Source organism: Magnolia sinica, chromosome 16, assembly GCF_029962835.1.
Source record: "Magnolia sinica isolate HGM2019 chromosome 16, MsV1, whole genome shotgun sequence".
Classification (NCBI taxonomy): domain Eukaryota; kingdom Viridiplantae; phylum Streptophyta; class Magnoliopsida; order Magnoliales; family Magnoliaceae; genus Magnolia; species Magnolia sinica.
In genome coordinates this window covers 25,324,475-25,340,325 of record NC_080588.1, presented here as the reverse complement: position 1 = coordinate 25,340,325, position 15,851 = coordinate 25,324,475, and the positions used below count along the sequence as shown (strand labels likewise).

The 15,851-nt window shown below is 42.0% G+C and overlaps 1 protein-coding gene across 7 annotated transcripts in view; it reads right to left on the bottom strand.

Annotated features, from left to right (window-relative positions):
* Positions 1-15,851, bottom strand: part of LOC131229406 (uncharacterized) — a 115,366-nt gene that overhangs the window by 33,201 nt on the left and 66,314 nt on the right. For all 7 annotated transcript variants that reach the window (XR_009163311.1, XR_009163310.1, XM_058225355.1 and 4 more), the window contains one exon: positions 15,563-15,691. Coding sequence is in view for 5 of the 7 variants with exons in the window: in XM_058225355.1 (XP_058081338.1) it covers positions 15,563-15,691 (129 nt within the window). In the remaining 2 variants the exon portion in view is untranslated. The remainder of the gene's footprint in view (positions 1-15,562; positions 15,692-15,851) is intronic.

Sequence of the window (15,851 nt, the reverse complement as noted above, 5' to 3'; positions counted from 1 at the left end):
TCCCGATTGACCCCCATCCTCCATCATCTTTTTTTTCCATCTTCCCCCACCATCCGTACTTCAAATTCGTCTCTTTTGTTGCATCAGATTTCTTCATTACAGCAGGTTTCCAGATTTCGGCCCTCGGGCGAGCTGAAACTTCGGCGAAGCACCACACTCAGACCAGAGCTCGGATTGACGTCAGATTTGGGGGTTTTGCAGCCCAAGCCTGGCCGACCAAGGCCTAGGAATCCATTTCTGGATTCCGTCCCCCACCACACGTGCGCCCACACCTGGCTCGCTGTCCACACACACGGATTGTCTCGGGTTCAGGTTTCTTCCTATTTTCCTCTCTTTTATACATGATTTCATAAATCCTGACCCTAGATTACATTATCCCTAATTGATTTGCCCATTTTCTCATCCTAGGGTTCCTTGAATTGAAATTGGGGAATCCCTTGGATTAGGGACTGATTCTTATACATGTGTGGGTGATTTCTATTTCCCTTTGAGTATTGTTTGGTTCATAATTTTCATTGATCCAGCCTTAACGTGTGTAGGCCTGGATCTACATAGATTCCCCTTTAATTGAATGTTTGGATTTTCATGTGGGATGTGGAATTTGTGTGATTGTTTCTGAATTGGTGTGATCTAAGCCTGAAATCTTGCATATCATATTTAAATTCATGTCCTGCATCAAATTTGGTATCAAAGCCTAGGGTTCTTGTAAGGGAATTCACCACATATTTAGGGTTTAGTTTGTTTGAGTCCTTCATGCATTCAGTCCATCATATATAGCTGAATTTTAGTAACAGTGTGTAGTCTCCTCCATATAGAGTCTCGTAGTGTCATTTAGTTTTTTTTTTTTAAAATACATATAGTTGCCATAGCAGGTCCTTAGGTTGAGTTAGCCTGTGTATGCCCACACGTGCGGGTCGCGGTTTTGGTTTGCACCCTACTCTAAACATGGAGCAACTACAAGAATCAATGGCCAAGTTAACCCAGCAGGTTGAGTCTATGTCTAAGCGCTTGGAACAACGCATAGATCAACGCCTTAACCAATTTGATGATCGCGTTACTCAAATAGAGGCCTCCCTCAAGGCAAACCCCACCATTGGGGAAGATGCCCATTCTCAAGCAGGTGATCAGGAGATTAAACCAAGGAATGGAGGCGGCCAAAGAGTCGGTCATGGGCGCGTACCTGTGCACCCACCCCGTGAGGGACATCATAACCAATATGACCCAGATGCGCAACTCCTCAAGGGAATTAGAGCAGATGCCCCTACTTTTGATGGCCACATGGACCCTAAAGCATTTTTAGATTGGTTGGCGGATATGGACCACTATTTTGAGTGGTATGATATGTCGGATGCTCGACGAGTCTGATTCGCAAAGATAAAGCTTGTGGGTCAAGCAAAGAGGTTTTGTGCGACGGTTGAGCGAAAAAAAGAAAGAGCAATGGAACTCCCAATAATCCATTGGGGAGAAATAAAATAAACGCTGAAAGAGAAGTACCTCCCTTTCTCTTATTGTCTGCGATTGATTGAGGAGTGGCAGTCTCTTCGACAGGGTTCCATGAGTGTTGATGACTATATTGAGAGATTCGAAGAGTACTTGACCCGCTGTGAGGTTGATGAGGACCCCGTACTCACCCTTGCTCGTTTTAAAATGGGCCTCCATCTTGACATTAGGAGAGAATTGCTCGCCAAGGACAGACACTATCGAACAGTTGTACCAAGTAGTGTTAGATGTCGAGCAATACCTTAAAGCATCTGTGGGAAGGCGGTTTGACTTTCGCGAATCCGGTGCTAAGGCCAACCCCTCTGGGGCTAGACCTAACCCGGGATTCCAAAACAAACATTCTCCTAATGTTCAGCCCAGACCTAAGGATGATAAGGGTAAAGAGATTGTCGGGTCTAGTTCACCTGGAAGTGGGGCCACTAGGTGTTTTAGGTGTCAGGGTTTTGGTCATTTTGCTCACCAGTGCAGCACGAGAGAGGGCACCAAAGTACTCCTTATTGATGGGCAAGTAGTAGTGCCCCCAGAGAGTGATAGTGAGGAGGAATATGAGCCAGTCGGAACCCCTAGTGATGAGGAAGAGGGAGCACAAGAGTCTGTGACCCTCGCAATTGTGCGTTGCGCCCTGGCTCAAGCCAAGAACACTGATGACTGGCGCCGCAACACGATCTTCTACACTTATGCAAAATGTGGGGAAAAGAGCTGTAAGGTGATCGTGGATAGTGGTAGTTGTGCCAACGTGGCATCGACTAGCACTGTGAGTCATTTGGGCTTGAAGCTGGAAGCCCATACTCAGCCCTATAGAGTCTCCTGGGTTGATGAAACATTCATTCCAGCCTCGCACGGTTGTCTTGTCCCTATTCAGTTCGGATCTTATAAAGACACAATTTGATGTGATGTTGTTCCTATGGATGTGGGCCATATCATTCTAGGTAGGCCATGGCTCTATGACAGGGATGTTACCACATTTGGTTGTTCAAATGTGTGTACATTCTGGTTTGAGAGCAAGAAGGTCAAGCTAAATCCTCTGGCACCCAAGAATACAACTGGAAAAGAGTTCACCACACAGAGTGGTGTGAGTGGCCCAAAGAAGTGAAGGAGTCGAAGTCCAAGTCCAAACCGCTCCATATTTTGAATGCCAAAGACTTTGAGCAAGAGACGGAGGCGGACTCGATGATATACGCCCTTGTGGCTAGGGAGAGTGTACCAGAGACTAGCGTAGAGTTACCCATTGAGGCCATTCAGGTAGTACAAGAGTTTTGTGATGTCTTTCCTGATGATTTACAGAATGAGCTTCCCCCTATGAGAGATATACAGCATGCCATTGATTTAATCCCTAGGACAACTCTACCAAACCTCCCGCATTACAGAATGAACCTGAAGGAGCATGCTGAGTTAAAGAGGCAGATTGATGAACTCCTAGAGAAGAGTTTCATTTGAGAGAGCATGAGTCCGTGTGTCGTACCCGCCCTTCTTACACCTAAGAAGGATGGCACATGGAGGATGTGTGTTGATAGTAGGGTCATCAACAAAATCACAATCAAGTATCGGTTTCCCATACCGCATCTTGATGACATGCTAGATATGATGGCCAATGCTACTATCTTCTCAAAAATCGACCTCAAAAGTAGGTATCACCAAATCTGTATACGCCCTGATGATGAGTGGAAGACGGCCTTCAAGACGAAGGATGGGCTATATGAGTGACTAGTTATGCCTTTTGGGTTAACTAATGCCCCAAGCACTTTCATGCATGTGATGACCCAAGTGTTGAGACCCTTCATGAGGAAGTTCCTAGTCGTATACTTTGATGATATCTTGATTTAAAGCATGACTAAGGAGCAACACCTCAACCATTTGAGGCAGGTTTGTGGGATCCTTAGGGCGGAGAAGTTGTACGCCAACCTAAAGAAGTTCGCGTTCTTGTCTAGTAGTGTGATCTTCTTAGGTTTTATTGTGTCAACTGAGGGCGTATCAGCGGATCCCGAGAAGGTCAAGGCCATCGTTAATTGGCCTGAACCCCGCAATATTCATGAGGTGCGCAGCTTTCATGGCTTAGCCACTTTTTATAGGCGGTTCATTCGAGGCTTCAGTTCCATTGTGGCTCCCAGCACGGACTGCATAAAAAAGGGAGAGTTTCAATGGACAAAGGCCGCCTCGAAAGCCTTCAAGGAGATAAAGGTCAAGATGACCGAAGCTCCAGTCACGCGACTTCCAGATTTTTCAAAAGCTTTTGAAGTCGCATGTGACGCGTCAGGAGTCGGCATAGGAGTACTTAGCCAGGAAGGGCACCCTGTCGCCTTTTTTAGTGAGAAACTAAATGAGGCGAAGCAAAGATATTCCACCTATGACAAGAAATTCTACGCGGTAGTGCAATCACTATGCCATTGGCGACATTACCTGTTACCGCAAGAATTCGTCTTGTTTTCAGATCACGAGGCCTTAAGATACTTGAACTTTCAAAAGAAATTAAGCGCTAGGCACGCTAAGTGGGTTCAATTCCTTCAGAAGTACACTTTTGTGCTTAAGCACAAGGCCGGTATAGAGAATAAGCCTGCCGACGCGTTGAGTCGTCGAGTTGCATTACTCAACTCCATGAGCGTTGAAGTTACGGGCCTTGAGCGCATCAAAGAAGAGTATTCTGAGTGTCTAGATTTTGGGGTTGTGTATATGTCTTTATTAGAGAGTCCGTCAGGAGCTAACAGTGAGTATTTAATTTTGGACGGATATTTGTTTAGGAGTGACCGCTTGTGCATACCACGCACCTCCCTTCATGATTTTCTTGTCTGAGAGTTACATTCAAGGGGGGTCGCGGGTCATCTCGGTCGTGACAAGACCATTGCCCTAGTGGAGGATAAATTTCATTGGCCAAGCCTCAAGCAGGACGTGGCCAAAATTATAAGGCAATGCCGTACTTGTCAACTAGCAAAGCAGAGAAAACAGAATACAGGATTATATACACCTTTGTCAGTCCCATTCATCCCTTGACAGGACATCAGTATGGACTTCGTGCTTGGACTTCCCAAGACTATTCGAAAGCATGACTCCATATTTGTTGTCGTGGACCGTTTCTCTAAATGGTCCACTTCATTCCTCATTCTAAGACCTCCGACGCCTCTCATGTTGCCAAGCTGTTCTTTAGTGAGGTTGTCAAACTGCATGGGTTACCAAAAACCATAGTGTCTGACCGTGACGTGAGATTCACGAGTTACTTTTGGAAGACACTATAGCACATGATGAATACTTGGCTTCAATTTTCTTCTGCCTACCACCCTCAGACCGATGGCTAGACTGAGGTGGTTAATAGGAGCCTAGGGAGTTTACTTCGATGTTTAGTAGGGGAGCATACCAGGACATGGGACGCCATACTACCCATAGCCGAGTTTGCATACAATAGTTCTGTCAATAGGTCCACAGGTCTAAGTCCTTTTGAAGTCATTACTGGTTATAAGCCTAGGAAGCCTATTGATCTTATCCCCATGTCATTGTCCCATAGGCCATCAGAGTCTGCAGAGTCTTTTGTGCATCACATACATTCATTGCATCAAAAAATCAGGCGAAAGATCACTACTAGTAATGAACATTACAAATTTTTTGCAGACCTACATAGACGTTTCAAAGAATTCAATATTGGGGACTCTGTGATGGTCCGCATCAGGCCCAAGCGGTACCCTCCAGGGGCCGTTCGTAAGTTACACGCGCATAGCGCTGGGCCCTTCAAAATTATAAAGCGAAACGGTCTCAATGCGTATGAGGTAGATCTTCCACCTTCCATAGGAATTAGTTCCACATTCAATGTGAGGATCTAGTTGCTTTTCAAGGACCCACTGATACTTTGTCCGGCCCTTCGCCCACCCATCCTGATACCTCAGCCTTAACCTTTGATCCATGGCCTCTTCCCGATCTTTCATCCTAGCCTCTGCCTCCCATACCTAGCCTTCACACACCCAGAGAGGAAATAGAGGATATCCTGGACCATGAGATAATTTACACGTCGGATGGCGGGTTTCAGAAATACCTAGTTAAATAGAAGTCACGCCCAGCTTCAAACAGCATGTGGCTCACTGAGGAGGAGCTTCAGAGACTTGATCCCAACATCCTAGAGCGGCTCAGGAGTTTTATTTTGCCAGTGGCGAAATTTTCGCAGTCGGGGAGAGTTGATGAGGACATCGTGCACACACACGCCCGCACACCACCACCCCTAAGCACGTACATACGCAGAAGGACCCCACCATCGATCTGGCTCGATGACGATATCTAGGGAGGGCCTCCTAATTAGAAGACAAGTTTTTGTTCAAAAAAAGTGAGCCCAATAGTCAAGAAAAGCCCATCATGGGATCTCATGATCGTGGCCCACTCGTCGGATTGATTTCATATTTTAGGTTTTACTTATTGTTACTATTTAGAACATTGTGAATGCTTTAGATTTCTGTTTGGTTTTTATTTTAGTTTACTTCATCGCCAAGTAATAGGTTGTGCACATGGTGCGAGTTTTGAGGTATAAGATTTTTCCTATAAATAGACACCCTTTGTAGTTCTTTTGATTCATTGAAGTTAATAAAAAATTTCCTGCTTTATTTTTCTGCTCTCTTCCTGAGTTGTGGAAGAATTCAAAAGTGGGTGCGAAGCCCTCCCTTTTCGAAGGGCTAACTACCGTGGTGCGAAGCCACATCGATCCCGATTCATCCCCATCCTCCATCTTTTTTTTCCATCCTCCCCCACCATCCGTACTTCAAATTCGTCCCTTTTGTTACATCAGATTTCTTCATTACAGCAGGTTTCTAGATTTCGGCCCGCGAGCGAGCTGAAACTTCGGCGGAGCACCACACTCAGACCAGAGCTCGGATCGACGTCAGATTTGGGGGTTTTGCAGCCCAAGCCTGGCCGACCAAGGCCTAGGAATCCGTTTTTGGAGTCCATCCCCCACCACACGTGCGCTCGCACCTGGCTCGCTGTCCACACACAGGGACTGTCTCGAGTTCAGGTTTCTTCCTATTTTCCTCTCTTTTATACATGATTTCATAAATCCTGACCCTAGATTACATTATCCCTAATTGATTTGCCCCTTTTCTCATCCTAGGGTTTGAGATTGGGGAATCCCTTGGATTAGGGACTGATTCTTATACATGTGTGTGTGATTTCTATTTCCCTTTGAGTATTGTTTGGTTCATAATTTTCATTGATCCAGCCCTAACGTGTGTAGGCTTGGATCCGCATAGATTCCCCTTTAATTGAATGTTTGGATTTTCATGTAGGATGTGAAATTTGTGTGATTGTTTCTGAATTGGTGTGATCTAAGCCTGAAATCTTGCATGTCATATTTAAATACACGTCCTGCATTAGTTTGAGTTGTCGGTATCACTACAAGTTTCGTGGGGTAAAATAAAGATATAATATCGTTATCATCGATAATATCGTCAATAAGAAATGCAAGGAAAAAGTAGGAAATATGGGAAAAACAGCGGAATTTTTTAGTGAAACTTCAGGACATGCCTAAATACACATATTTGCATATTTAGGAATTTTAATTTTTTAAAAAATGAAAAAAGAATGCATTAAATAATAAGTTTTCATTTAATGGGACCCCAAAAGCATGCGTTGCCATAAAATATCACATTAATAATAAACAAGATGAGTTTATATAGTAAAAATGCAACTAGCATACAATAATTAATACATGTAATAATAAATGAATTCAAAAAGTACACTTTTCTAGCCATATTTCATCCCATATGGAGTGACAAGGTGGCTCGTAGTCATCATCTGGATCTCGTTGCAGTTGGGGCGTGGTACTGTTGCCCAACACGTTGACAGTATTGTTACCAGGCCATCCTCTGCTCATATTATGGTCCATCTGAGATTTGGATATGTTTCAAGTTTTGGATCATGCCCTAAATTTAATTTTTAATATAGATGGACGGCATAGATTTAGTCACGTAATCAAGGTGGCCCCACAGTCAGGGGTCCCATGCACCTAGTGGATTTGGGGATCCACCGAAGCCACTCCCGTGTTACTCAGGTAACACCATGTTACTTTTACTGTGTGGGGCCCAATTTTATCATTGTGACAAATCCACTCCATTCATCTGTTTCAAAACATCATTTTAGTACGTGGTCCCCAAAAATGAGGTAGATCCAAATCTCAACTGGACCACACTAAAGGAAATAGTAGTGATTGAATCCCACCATTAAAAACTTTTTACGGGCCATGAAAGTTTTTTGATCAAGATGATAATTGTGTTTTCGCTTCATCCAGGTGAGTGTGACCCAATCAAGAGGTTGGATGGTAGAAAGACATTAAAGTGGCCCCCACAGAGCACCAAGCCAAGTCGCACACGCGACATCATCGTGAACACACTGATTGGTGTTGAGCATACTGAGGAAACTCTAGGGGGGCCACGGTGATTTATGTACTTTATCCACTCCGTCCATCCATTTTACCATATAATTTTAGGTATTCATGTAAAAAATGAAGAATAATGAAACCTCAAGTGGACCAAACCATAGGAAACAATGTGAATTGAACATATACCGTTGAAAAATTCTTAGAGGCCACATAAGTTTTAGATCAAGCTGATTTTTTATGTTTTACCTTCATCCATGGTTGTATGATCTTATATACAGTATTGATGACAAATAAACATCATTGGTTTCAACGATGGAATCGTTATTCCCACTGTTTCCTTTTGTGTGGTCTACTCAAGCTTTGGATACGCTTCAATTTTGGGATTAACCCCTAAAATGACCTAGAAAACGGATGGATGGCATGGATATGCCACATATAGTCATGGTGGGCCCAAGAGAGTTTACTTAGTACGATATTGTGTACGAGTTACTCGGTACACAACAAAAAAGCTGTTACAGGCTTGACACGGATTAGCTAGGGACGTCACCAAGTTTTGTGGACCCCACCATGATACATCAATTATATCCATGCCATCTATCCATTTGGCGAGATCATTTTATGGCATGAGCCAAAGAATGAGGCAGATACAAAGCTCAAGTGGACCCCACCAAAGAAAACAGTGGGGATTGAACGCCTACCATTAAAAAGTTAATGGGAGCCACGGAAGTTTTCGATCAAGTTGATATTTATGTTTTTCCATTATTCCATGTCTGTGTGAACTTATGAACAAGTTGGATCTCAAATAAACATAATGGTGGGCCCTAGGAAGGTTTCAACGGTGCGCGTCACTATCGCCATTGTTTTCTGTGGTGGGGTCCACTTTGACTTTGGATATGCCTCATTTTGGGATCATGACATAAAATGATCTCGCCAAATGGATGGATGGTATGGATACACACACACACGCACGGTGGGGTCCACAGAACGGTACAAAGGAGATCAAATTTTTATGGGCCCACAGTGATGTATTTATTATATCTACACCGTTCATCTATTTTTAGAGATTACTTTAGAGCATTATCCAAAAAACGAATCATATCTAAAGATCATCCGGACAACACCATAAATAACAACGGAGATAATGATTTTCACCGTTAAAAAATTTGTAGCGCCCACCATGACGTTTATTTTCCATCCAATCTGTTCATAAGGTCACAGACCTAAATGAAGAGAAAAAACAAATTTCATATTGATCCAAAACTTCTGTGACCCCAAAAAGGGTTTCAATGGTAGAGGTTCACTCCCCCCACTGCTTTTTGCAGTGTGGTCCACTTGATAATTAGATCTGTCTTATTTTTCGTCTCAAGCCTTAAGAAGAGCTCCCCAAATGGATGGACGGTTTGGATATAACACATACCTCGTGATCAGACCCACAAAACTTGCTGACGTCAATACAGCAGCTATATAGTTGGTGTGAGACACACCAGCCAATCCGCTTCCGTCGCTGAAGTCGTCCATAGCTTAATCCGCGTCCCTATATCGTCAAGCCTCAAATTTTAAAAAAAAGGAAAAAAGAAAAGAAAAAAAGAAGAAGAAAACCCTGAAATTTCATTCGCGAGGGATTCTTGCCGAAGAAAGGGAGTTTTTGAGGGAAGGTTTTGAAATCCTATATCATTCCCAAATCGCGAGGAAAGTCCCAAAATCGCCGATTTTTCGCCAAAATTTCAAGCTTCCAATCGAAAAAGGAAAGGGAATTTTGAGGTTTTTCTTACCTCTTTGCAATGTTCGAAGATCGACTAAAGGCATTCTTCCGAGTTGTGAGTTCCGATTAACCAGGTACGCGATCACTCTCACGTATTTACAAAAACAGCGAAATAAAGCGATTTTTCGATGTTTTTCCTTATTTTTACCTATTTATCGAAAAAATAGGTTGTTGGCTACAGTTTTCCATTGATAAGTTACGTGGTTGGTGGCTACGATCGATATTCTTGGCGATAATCCAAAATTGTCGACAATATCTCCAATTTTTCGCCAATAATCGGGAGAGAAACGAAAAATTGGGTTTTCGGTATCGCTAGACTAGCGACACCGATATTATTGACGATAATATCGACATTTCGTCAACAACTTGAACACTGGCTACACATGCTTTCACATCTGCATACTCTACATCTATCCATTTCCCCCTGATCTCCCTAGTGGGAGCTTTAATTCTATCGCCTACTTCTGGCGCTGCATCAATTACCACCTTCCAATATGGAGAATTGGCCACATTTGGGGGTATTTTGGCATGAATAATACTTTATTACTACCCTACCAAGCTTTTTAATGGAAGTTCTATTCCACATTTGTTTTATCTTCTTTTGTTGAGTTGATTCTTTCCTAAATAGGATCAAATCGATAGAGGGTCTCATGGGCTCATTTACTTCCACATCTACATCCATAGGGGCATCACGTGAAGATGTCTCCCGTCGGCTGCCAAACATACGTCGTAATCCACCCAACCTACCCCCACTTGCAGATGAAGTCGCACTCCCAGTTGCACTCCCACTGTGCCCCCCATGTATCACGTATACACCCCCTCGCACTAAACATGCGCCGACGTTCTCCTCTTCACGAACAAAGCGTAAGCTCTCTATCCTAAATATAGTTACTTCCCGATTTGAATCTTCGTCAGAATCAATAATATCTTCATCACGAACGCCCATATATTCAAAACGAAACAGCTCCTGTCGGGCTGCTTTCAGAATCTCATCTTTCTTCTTCTGCGCAACAGTTTGTTTTCCCTTCGACTCATCCAAACTGGCTTGCATCAAAATCATTCTCTTTTGGCACTCGGGTACATTTCAAAACTTGACCCTTTTGATTTGTCAAATGTTGTTTAAGTCGTGTAATTCCACCAGTTATAAGTCTATTATAATAGTTGCAATTCAATTTGTGCCTACTACCACCTATCCTCTGACAATGTTGCCATCCAATATCACCACTTCCTTGTTAGCCAAACATTTTCTTAGCTAGATATGGCCTATGAGATAATCATCTACTATATTCTCTAAGTCTAAATACAGTTTTTATAGGCGAATGAATTAATTAAATCACGAAACTTATAACCAAATGTAAATAGATTAATGAAATAAAGTTCTAACTTCTAAATCTAATCAATAAAGAAGAAATTAAGTACTAAACCCGACGAAACTCCAAAACCTGCCCAAAATAAGAAAATAGAAACATAAACTCACTAATCCAAAAATAAAAATTTTAAAAAAAAAAAAAAAAATGAATCAATAATGGCATTCAAGCACATCATGTGATCTTACTTTAATACCACATTTTATTCAATCATCAAACCAAAAAAAAAAAAAATCTTAATTTTTAAAAATCGGCAAAAAAATAGTCCAATATAAAAAATACAAAAAGAAAAAGAAAAAGAAAATCACGTATATAATCTGTAAAAAGAACATTGTTATGTTCTACTGTGAATAACACATCATATTCAACCATGAAACCAGAAAAAGATTGAAAAAAAATTGATTTTTCCTAAATTTTGAAAATCAGCCAAAAATAGTACAAAAAAAAAAAAAGAAAAGAAAATCACGGACATAATCAGTAATAATCAGTAAAAAGCACGTGATATGTTCTACCATGAATAACACATAATATTCAACCATTAAACCAGAAAAGGATTAAAAAATTGATTTTTACCTAATTTTTAATAATTAGTCGAAAATAGTCCGAAATTTAAAAAAAAAAAAAAACAAAAAAAATAGATAATCGCAACCATAATCTGTAAAAAGCACATTGATATGGTCTACTATGAATAACACATCATATTCAACCACTAAACTAGAAAAAGATTGAAAAAAAAAAAAAAAAATTTCCTAATTTTTAAAAATCGGCCAAAAATAGTCCCAAAAAAATACAAAAAATATAAAAAATCGCATCCATAATCTGTCAAAAGCACATTGATATGTTCTACTATGAATGACACATCATATTCAACCATTAAAACAAAAAAAAAAAAAAATCCTCTCGTGCGGCCCACCTAAGTTTTGGATCCACCTCATTTCAGTCACATGTCCTAGAATGAGCTCGCAAACCAGATTGACATGGCAAATTTCTCACAAACCTCACGGTGGGCCCCACCTAGCATCCCAACTCACAAACTTCATGCGCGAAGGCTTTTCCATGAAATTTGCGTCTAGCCGCGTTGGATAAAAAAGGGCTCGGAAGCCTTTTTTATTGCAGAGAGGGTTTCGGCCTTCCGAAACCCTGAATTCTCTCCCAAATATCCGGATTTCTCTGGATTTTTTCACATTTTCTTCCGAAATCAATTCCGTTTTCAAGCCATAATCTAATCGAAGAAAGAAAAAAAGGGAATCGAGATTTTCTTTACACTTAACCTACAAATGGCGAGCTTCAATTCGAATGGCCCACCAAATGCAGCTTCCAATCAGGGCACAGGTACGCAAATCCACCCTATTGAAAGTTTCCCTCTTTTTTCTTCTTTTTTTCCCCATTTTTTTGGAATATTTACGCACAATACAAATTTTCTTAGTTTCTTCTAATGAGTTTCGTATCGTTGGACTGCGATACCGATAATATCGGCCGATATATCAGCCGATAGTATCGATATTGCGAACACTAAGGACACCATATTCACAAGAAGTGGATACATTTGTTTTTTCGGTAACTTCGAGTGTCTGGACTTCCAGATGTTCGATGTCACCTGATCACTCGAAGAACACCTGGTTCACTTCCTGACAGCAATGGGCAACCTCTCCTGCGTACCTCAATACCACCTTAGGCTCCTTGGCACCTCTCATGAGGGAAGCACTCACGTGGTATGCCAACTTGGCCCCAACTTTCGTGCAGATGTGATACCAAATGCAAGAGATCTTCCCAACCAACTTCTCGTCACTATAAGAGATTAGTTTGGCTGATCTTACGATAACTAAGCAGCTGAGGGATGAGTCAGCACAATAGTTCATCTCTCGTTTTAGGCGCCTCGGTCTATTCCACCAACACTTACCTCCTAAGTCCCAATAGGCCAACTTTGTTTCTTCCATATGCCTAGGCATATATCCTATGCACCATCTGGTTCGCACATATCAACATTCCAGGACTTCACCACTCGGGCATACGATATTGAACAAGTCCTGTCTCATAACAAGGTCCCTCCAACCTTGGGGAGAACGGAACAAGGCGTCTGCCTCAAATGTTGTCGACAAAAGCAAGAAACCTGTGAAGGTCAATGTCAATGGGGGTCCAAGGAAGGCAAGAACAACAAGTGACAGAAACACGACATGCCCCAAAGAGAATACACCTTCCCAATAACGGATCTTATTCTGATTTTCAAGCAATTGGTATCCGAGGGCACCATTACGTGACATAAGTCCGTCGGCCCTAAAAGGCCAACCAAATGAAGGATCTTGAGTTATGTCAGTATCACTACATAGTCAGCCACAAGGCCAAGGATTGCCATGTCCTCAAGAACCTCATCCAGAAGCTAATTGACAATGGTGATATCACACTTGAGGAGGAAACGTCGGTCACTGCTAACCAACACATATGTATCAGTTAATGACACTTCCATCACCTCCCTCCTCTTTGGACTCACTATCGCCCCTTCCCTCTGAAGCACTGGATCCACAAGAAGAGGATGATGATGATGATGAACCCCAACAACTACTCGACAAAAGGCGCATCCACAACCTGCAACACCAAGTTGAACACTCTGCCCAGTGCAAGCATGACCATGCTCTAAAGGCCAAGTGCACCATTATTGTCGTCTAGTGACGTCGGCGAGTTGCACGTTGTAAGGCCAAAAGCAGAAGTAGCAGGTTCATCTTGACGACCTCCTGGACTAAGGTCTTCAATACCCAATTACCATATCAGAGTATTGACTTCTTGAGCCCATCCCTCCATGTCACAGTGATGAGGAGGATGATGATAGCTCCTGTGATAAGACGCCAGTGGTTGTCGAGTCCACGACTATCTCAGTCACCTTCAATGCCAGTGGAATCAGAAGTTGCTTCATCATCACACCACAATACAAGTATACAACCCATTGTATAACCACAACTATGCATCGCAGCTCCATAACCAAGTGTTATAACCAGCAACATAAAGTGACAAAAGTCATGACAAGCAGTCAAATGCAGTGTGAATAGGCTAAGGGCTATCTCATGGGACTACGCATAGCTGTACATTCAATCAAATGTGGCAACTACAACATAACAAGGCATGATTGGTAAATACAAAGAAAAGCAAGTAAAGGCAAGAAAATGTCTTTCATTCCACAAATATCATCAGTACATCCAGCTATTACAAGTTAACCATATCTATGAGTAACTTCAACAACATAAACACCCAAAGTCATGGCATTACAAAATAACATGTAATTTCAAAACTTCAATCTTCATTCCAAAATGAACCACAAAAGTTGCATCATAAGCATCAAAGTGCCCAAGCAACCACGAAAACACAGGTGGCATGGGATCCTCTTCGAAGAGTACTAAGGAAACTTTGAGGAAGTCCGGCTATGGTATTTCCACAAGCCCCCATAAAAAGTACTCGGGAAACACAGGTGGCATGGGATCCTCTTCAACAAGTATTTGTGTTTGTGTGTGTAAGAAGAGAGAGGGAGGAATGGAGTAATGATCATGTCCAACCAATTGGCAATACGTGATCATCCAACCAGAGGATGAGTTCTAACTTCTAAGCTATCATGTGTGCAAGACACCCACCCTGTCCAAAAGTTGGCCCTGCAATGCAGATCACCTGGAGCAAAAATCAGCCTAATACAACAACTATTGGAAATAATGGACAGCTGCCAATATGATAATACAAAGTGCAGGTGTGACTCACTTAGAGAGTAGACTGGCCTAATTTTTGCACCAACCAATTCTCATGGTGGGGCCAACCTTTTGGATTGGTTGGACACTATAAAAAATCCCAGATCTGTGTGGTCACATGTGCATATAACAACAAACTCATGCATCAGGTGCACCCCACCATGATATGATGAGACACCCCAAAACTCAGGCCATCCAACCATTAGGTGAGCCCCACCACTTGAATTTGTAGGTTGTCTATCATTTTTCTGTTGTTTTTCTATAGTGTCCCACCTGATGATCGAATCAGCTAGGGATTTTTGGGCTTCACCCAAAATTTTTGAGGGCATACCTGATGGATCAATTGGATGTGTATGCACACCACTTGGCCCCAAAAGCCTATTACGACCACAACTATGATGGTAACTGTTACTACCATAGCAAAAACCTATACATATAATATAATATATACATGTGGAGAATGATAGCTCAGTATTGACACTACTGCAACTTATGGAAGCATCGACACTACTGTAACTAATGGTAACGTTGAAAAAAAGGGCCCAGCGTGATGAATGCAGGACATCCACTCCAACAGTCCAACCATCGGTGCACCCTCCCTTCTTTAGCCCGGATCCCAAAAATCAGCCCGATCCAAATCTGAGGTAGGCCACACCAAAGGGAACAGTTGGTAAGGGAAGCCCACCCACCAAAACCTTCCAAATTGTGTGATGCACAGCAAGGTGTGTATATGCCATCCAATGCATTCATTTGATATGTGCTTGTGTTCGTATACGTGTTCGTGTTCATGTTCATGGGTGCCCATATATATGTATGTAAAAAGGATTACTCTTATAATTAGGGGATTGAGTCTCCAAATATCAACCTGATAAGCGGGCATCAAATTCCAATAGACTTCTAATAATTCTTCCAAAGTTGGGCATCCTGGTCGCACATCAACATATGTGAACATGTAAGTAGTTCGATCTGTTGGACCAGAACCAGCAGGAAATGCCTGTGAAATAATTGGTGTGTTCAGAAAACTATGTGGTGTCAGCTATCAAATTAAACGTTTGAAATCATACAACTACAACTATGCCTTTCAGAAGAAAGAAAAAATAAAAAATCATACTACTACAACTATAAGAGTACATTTTTTTTTCACATTTTTCTAT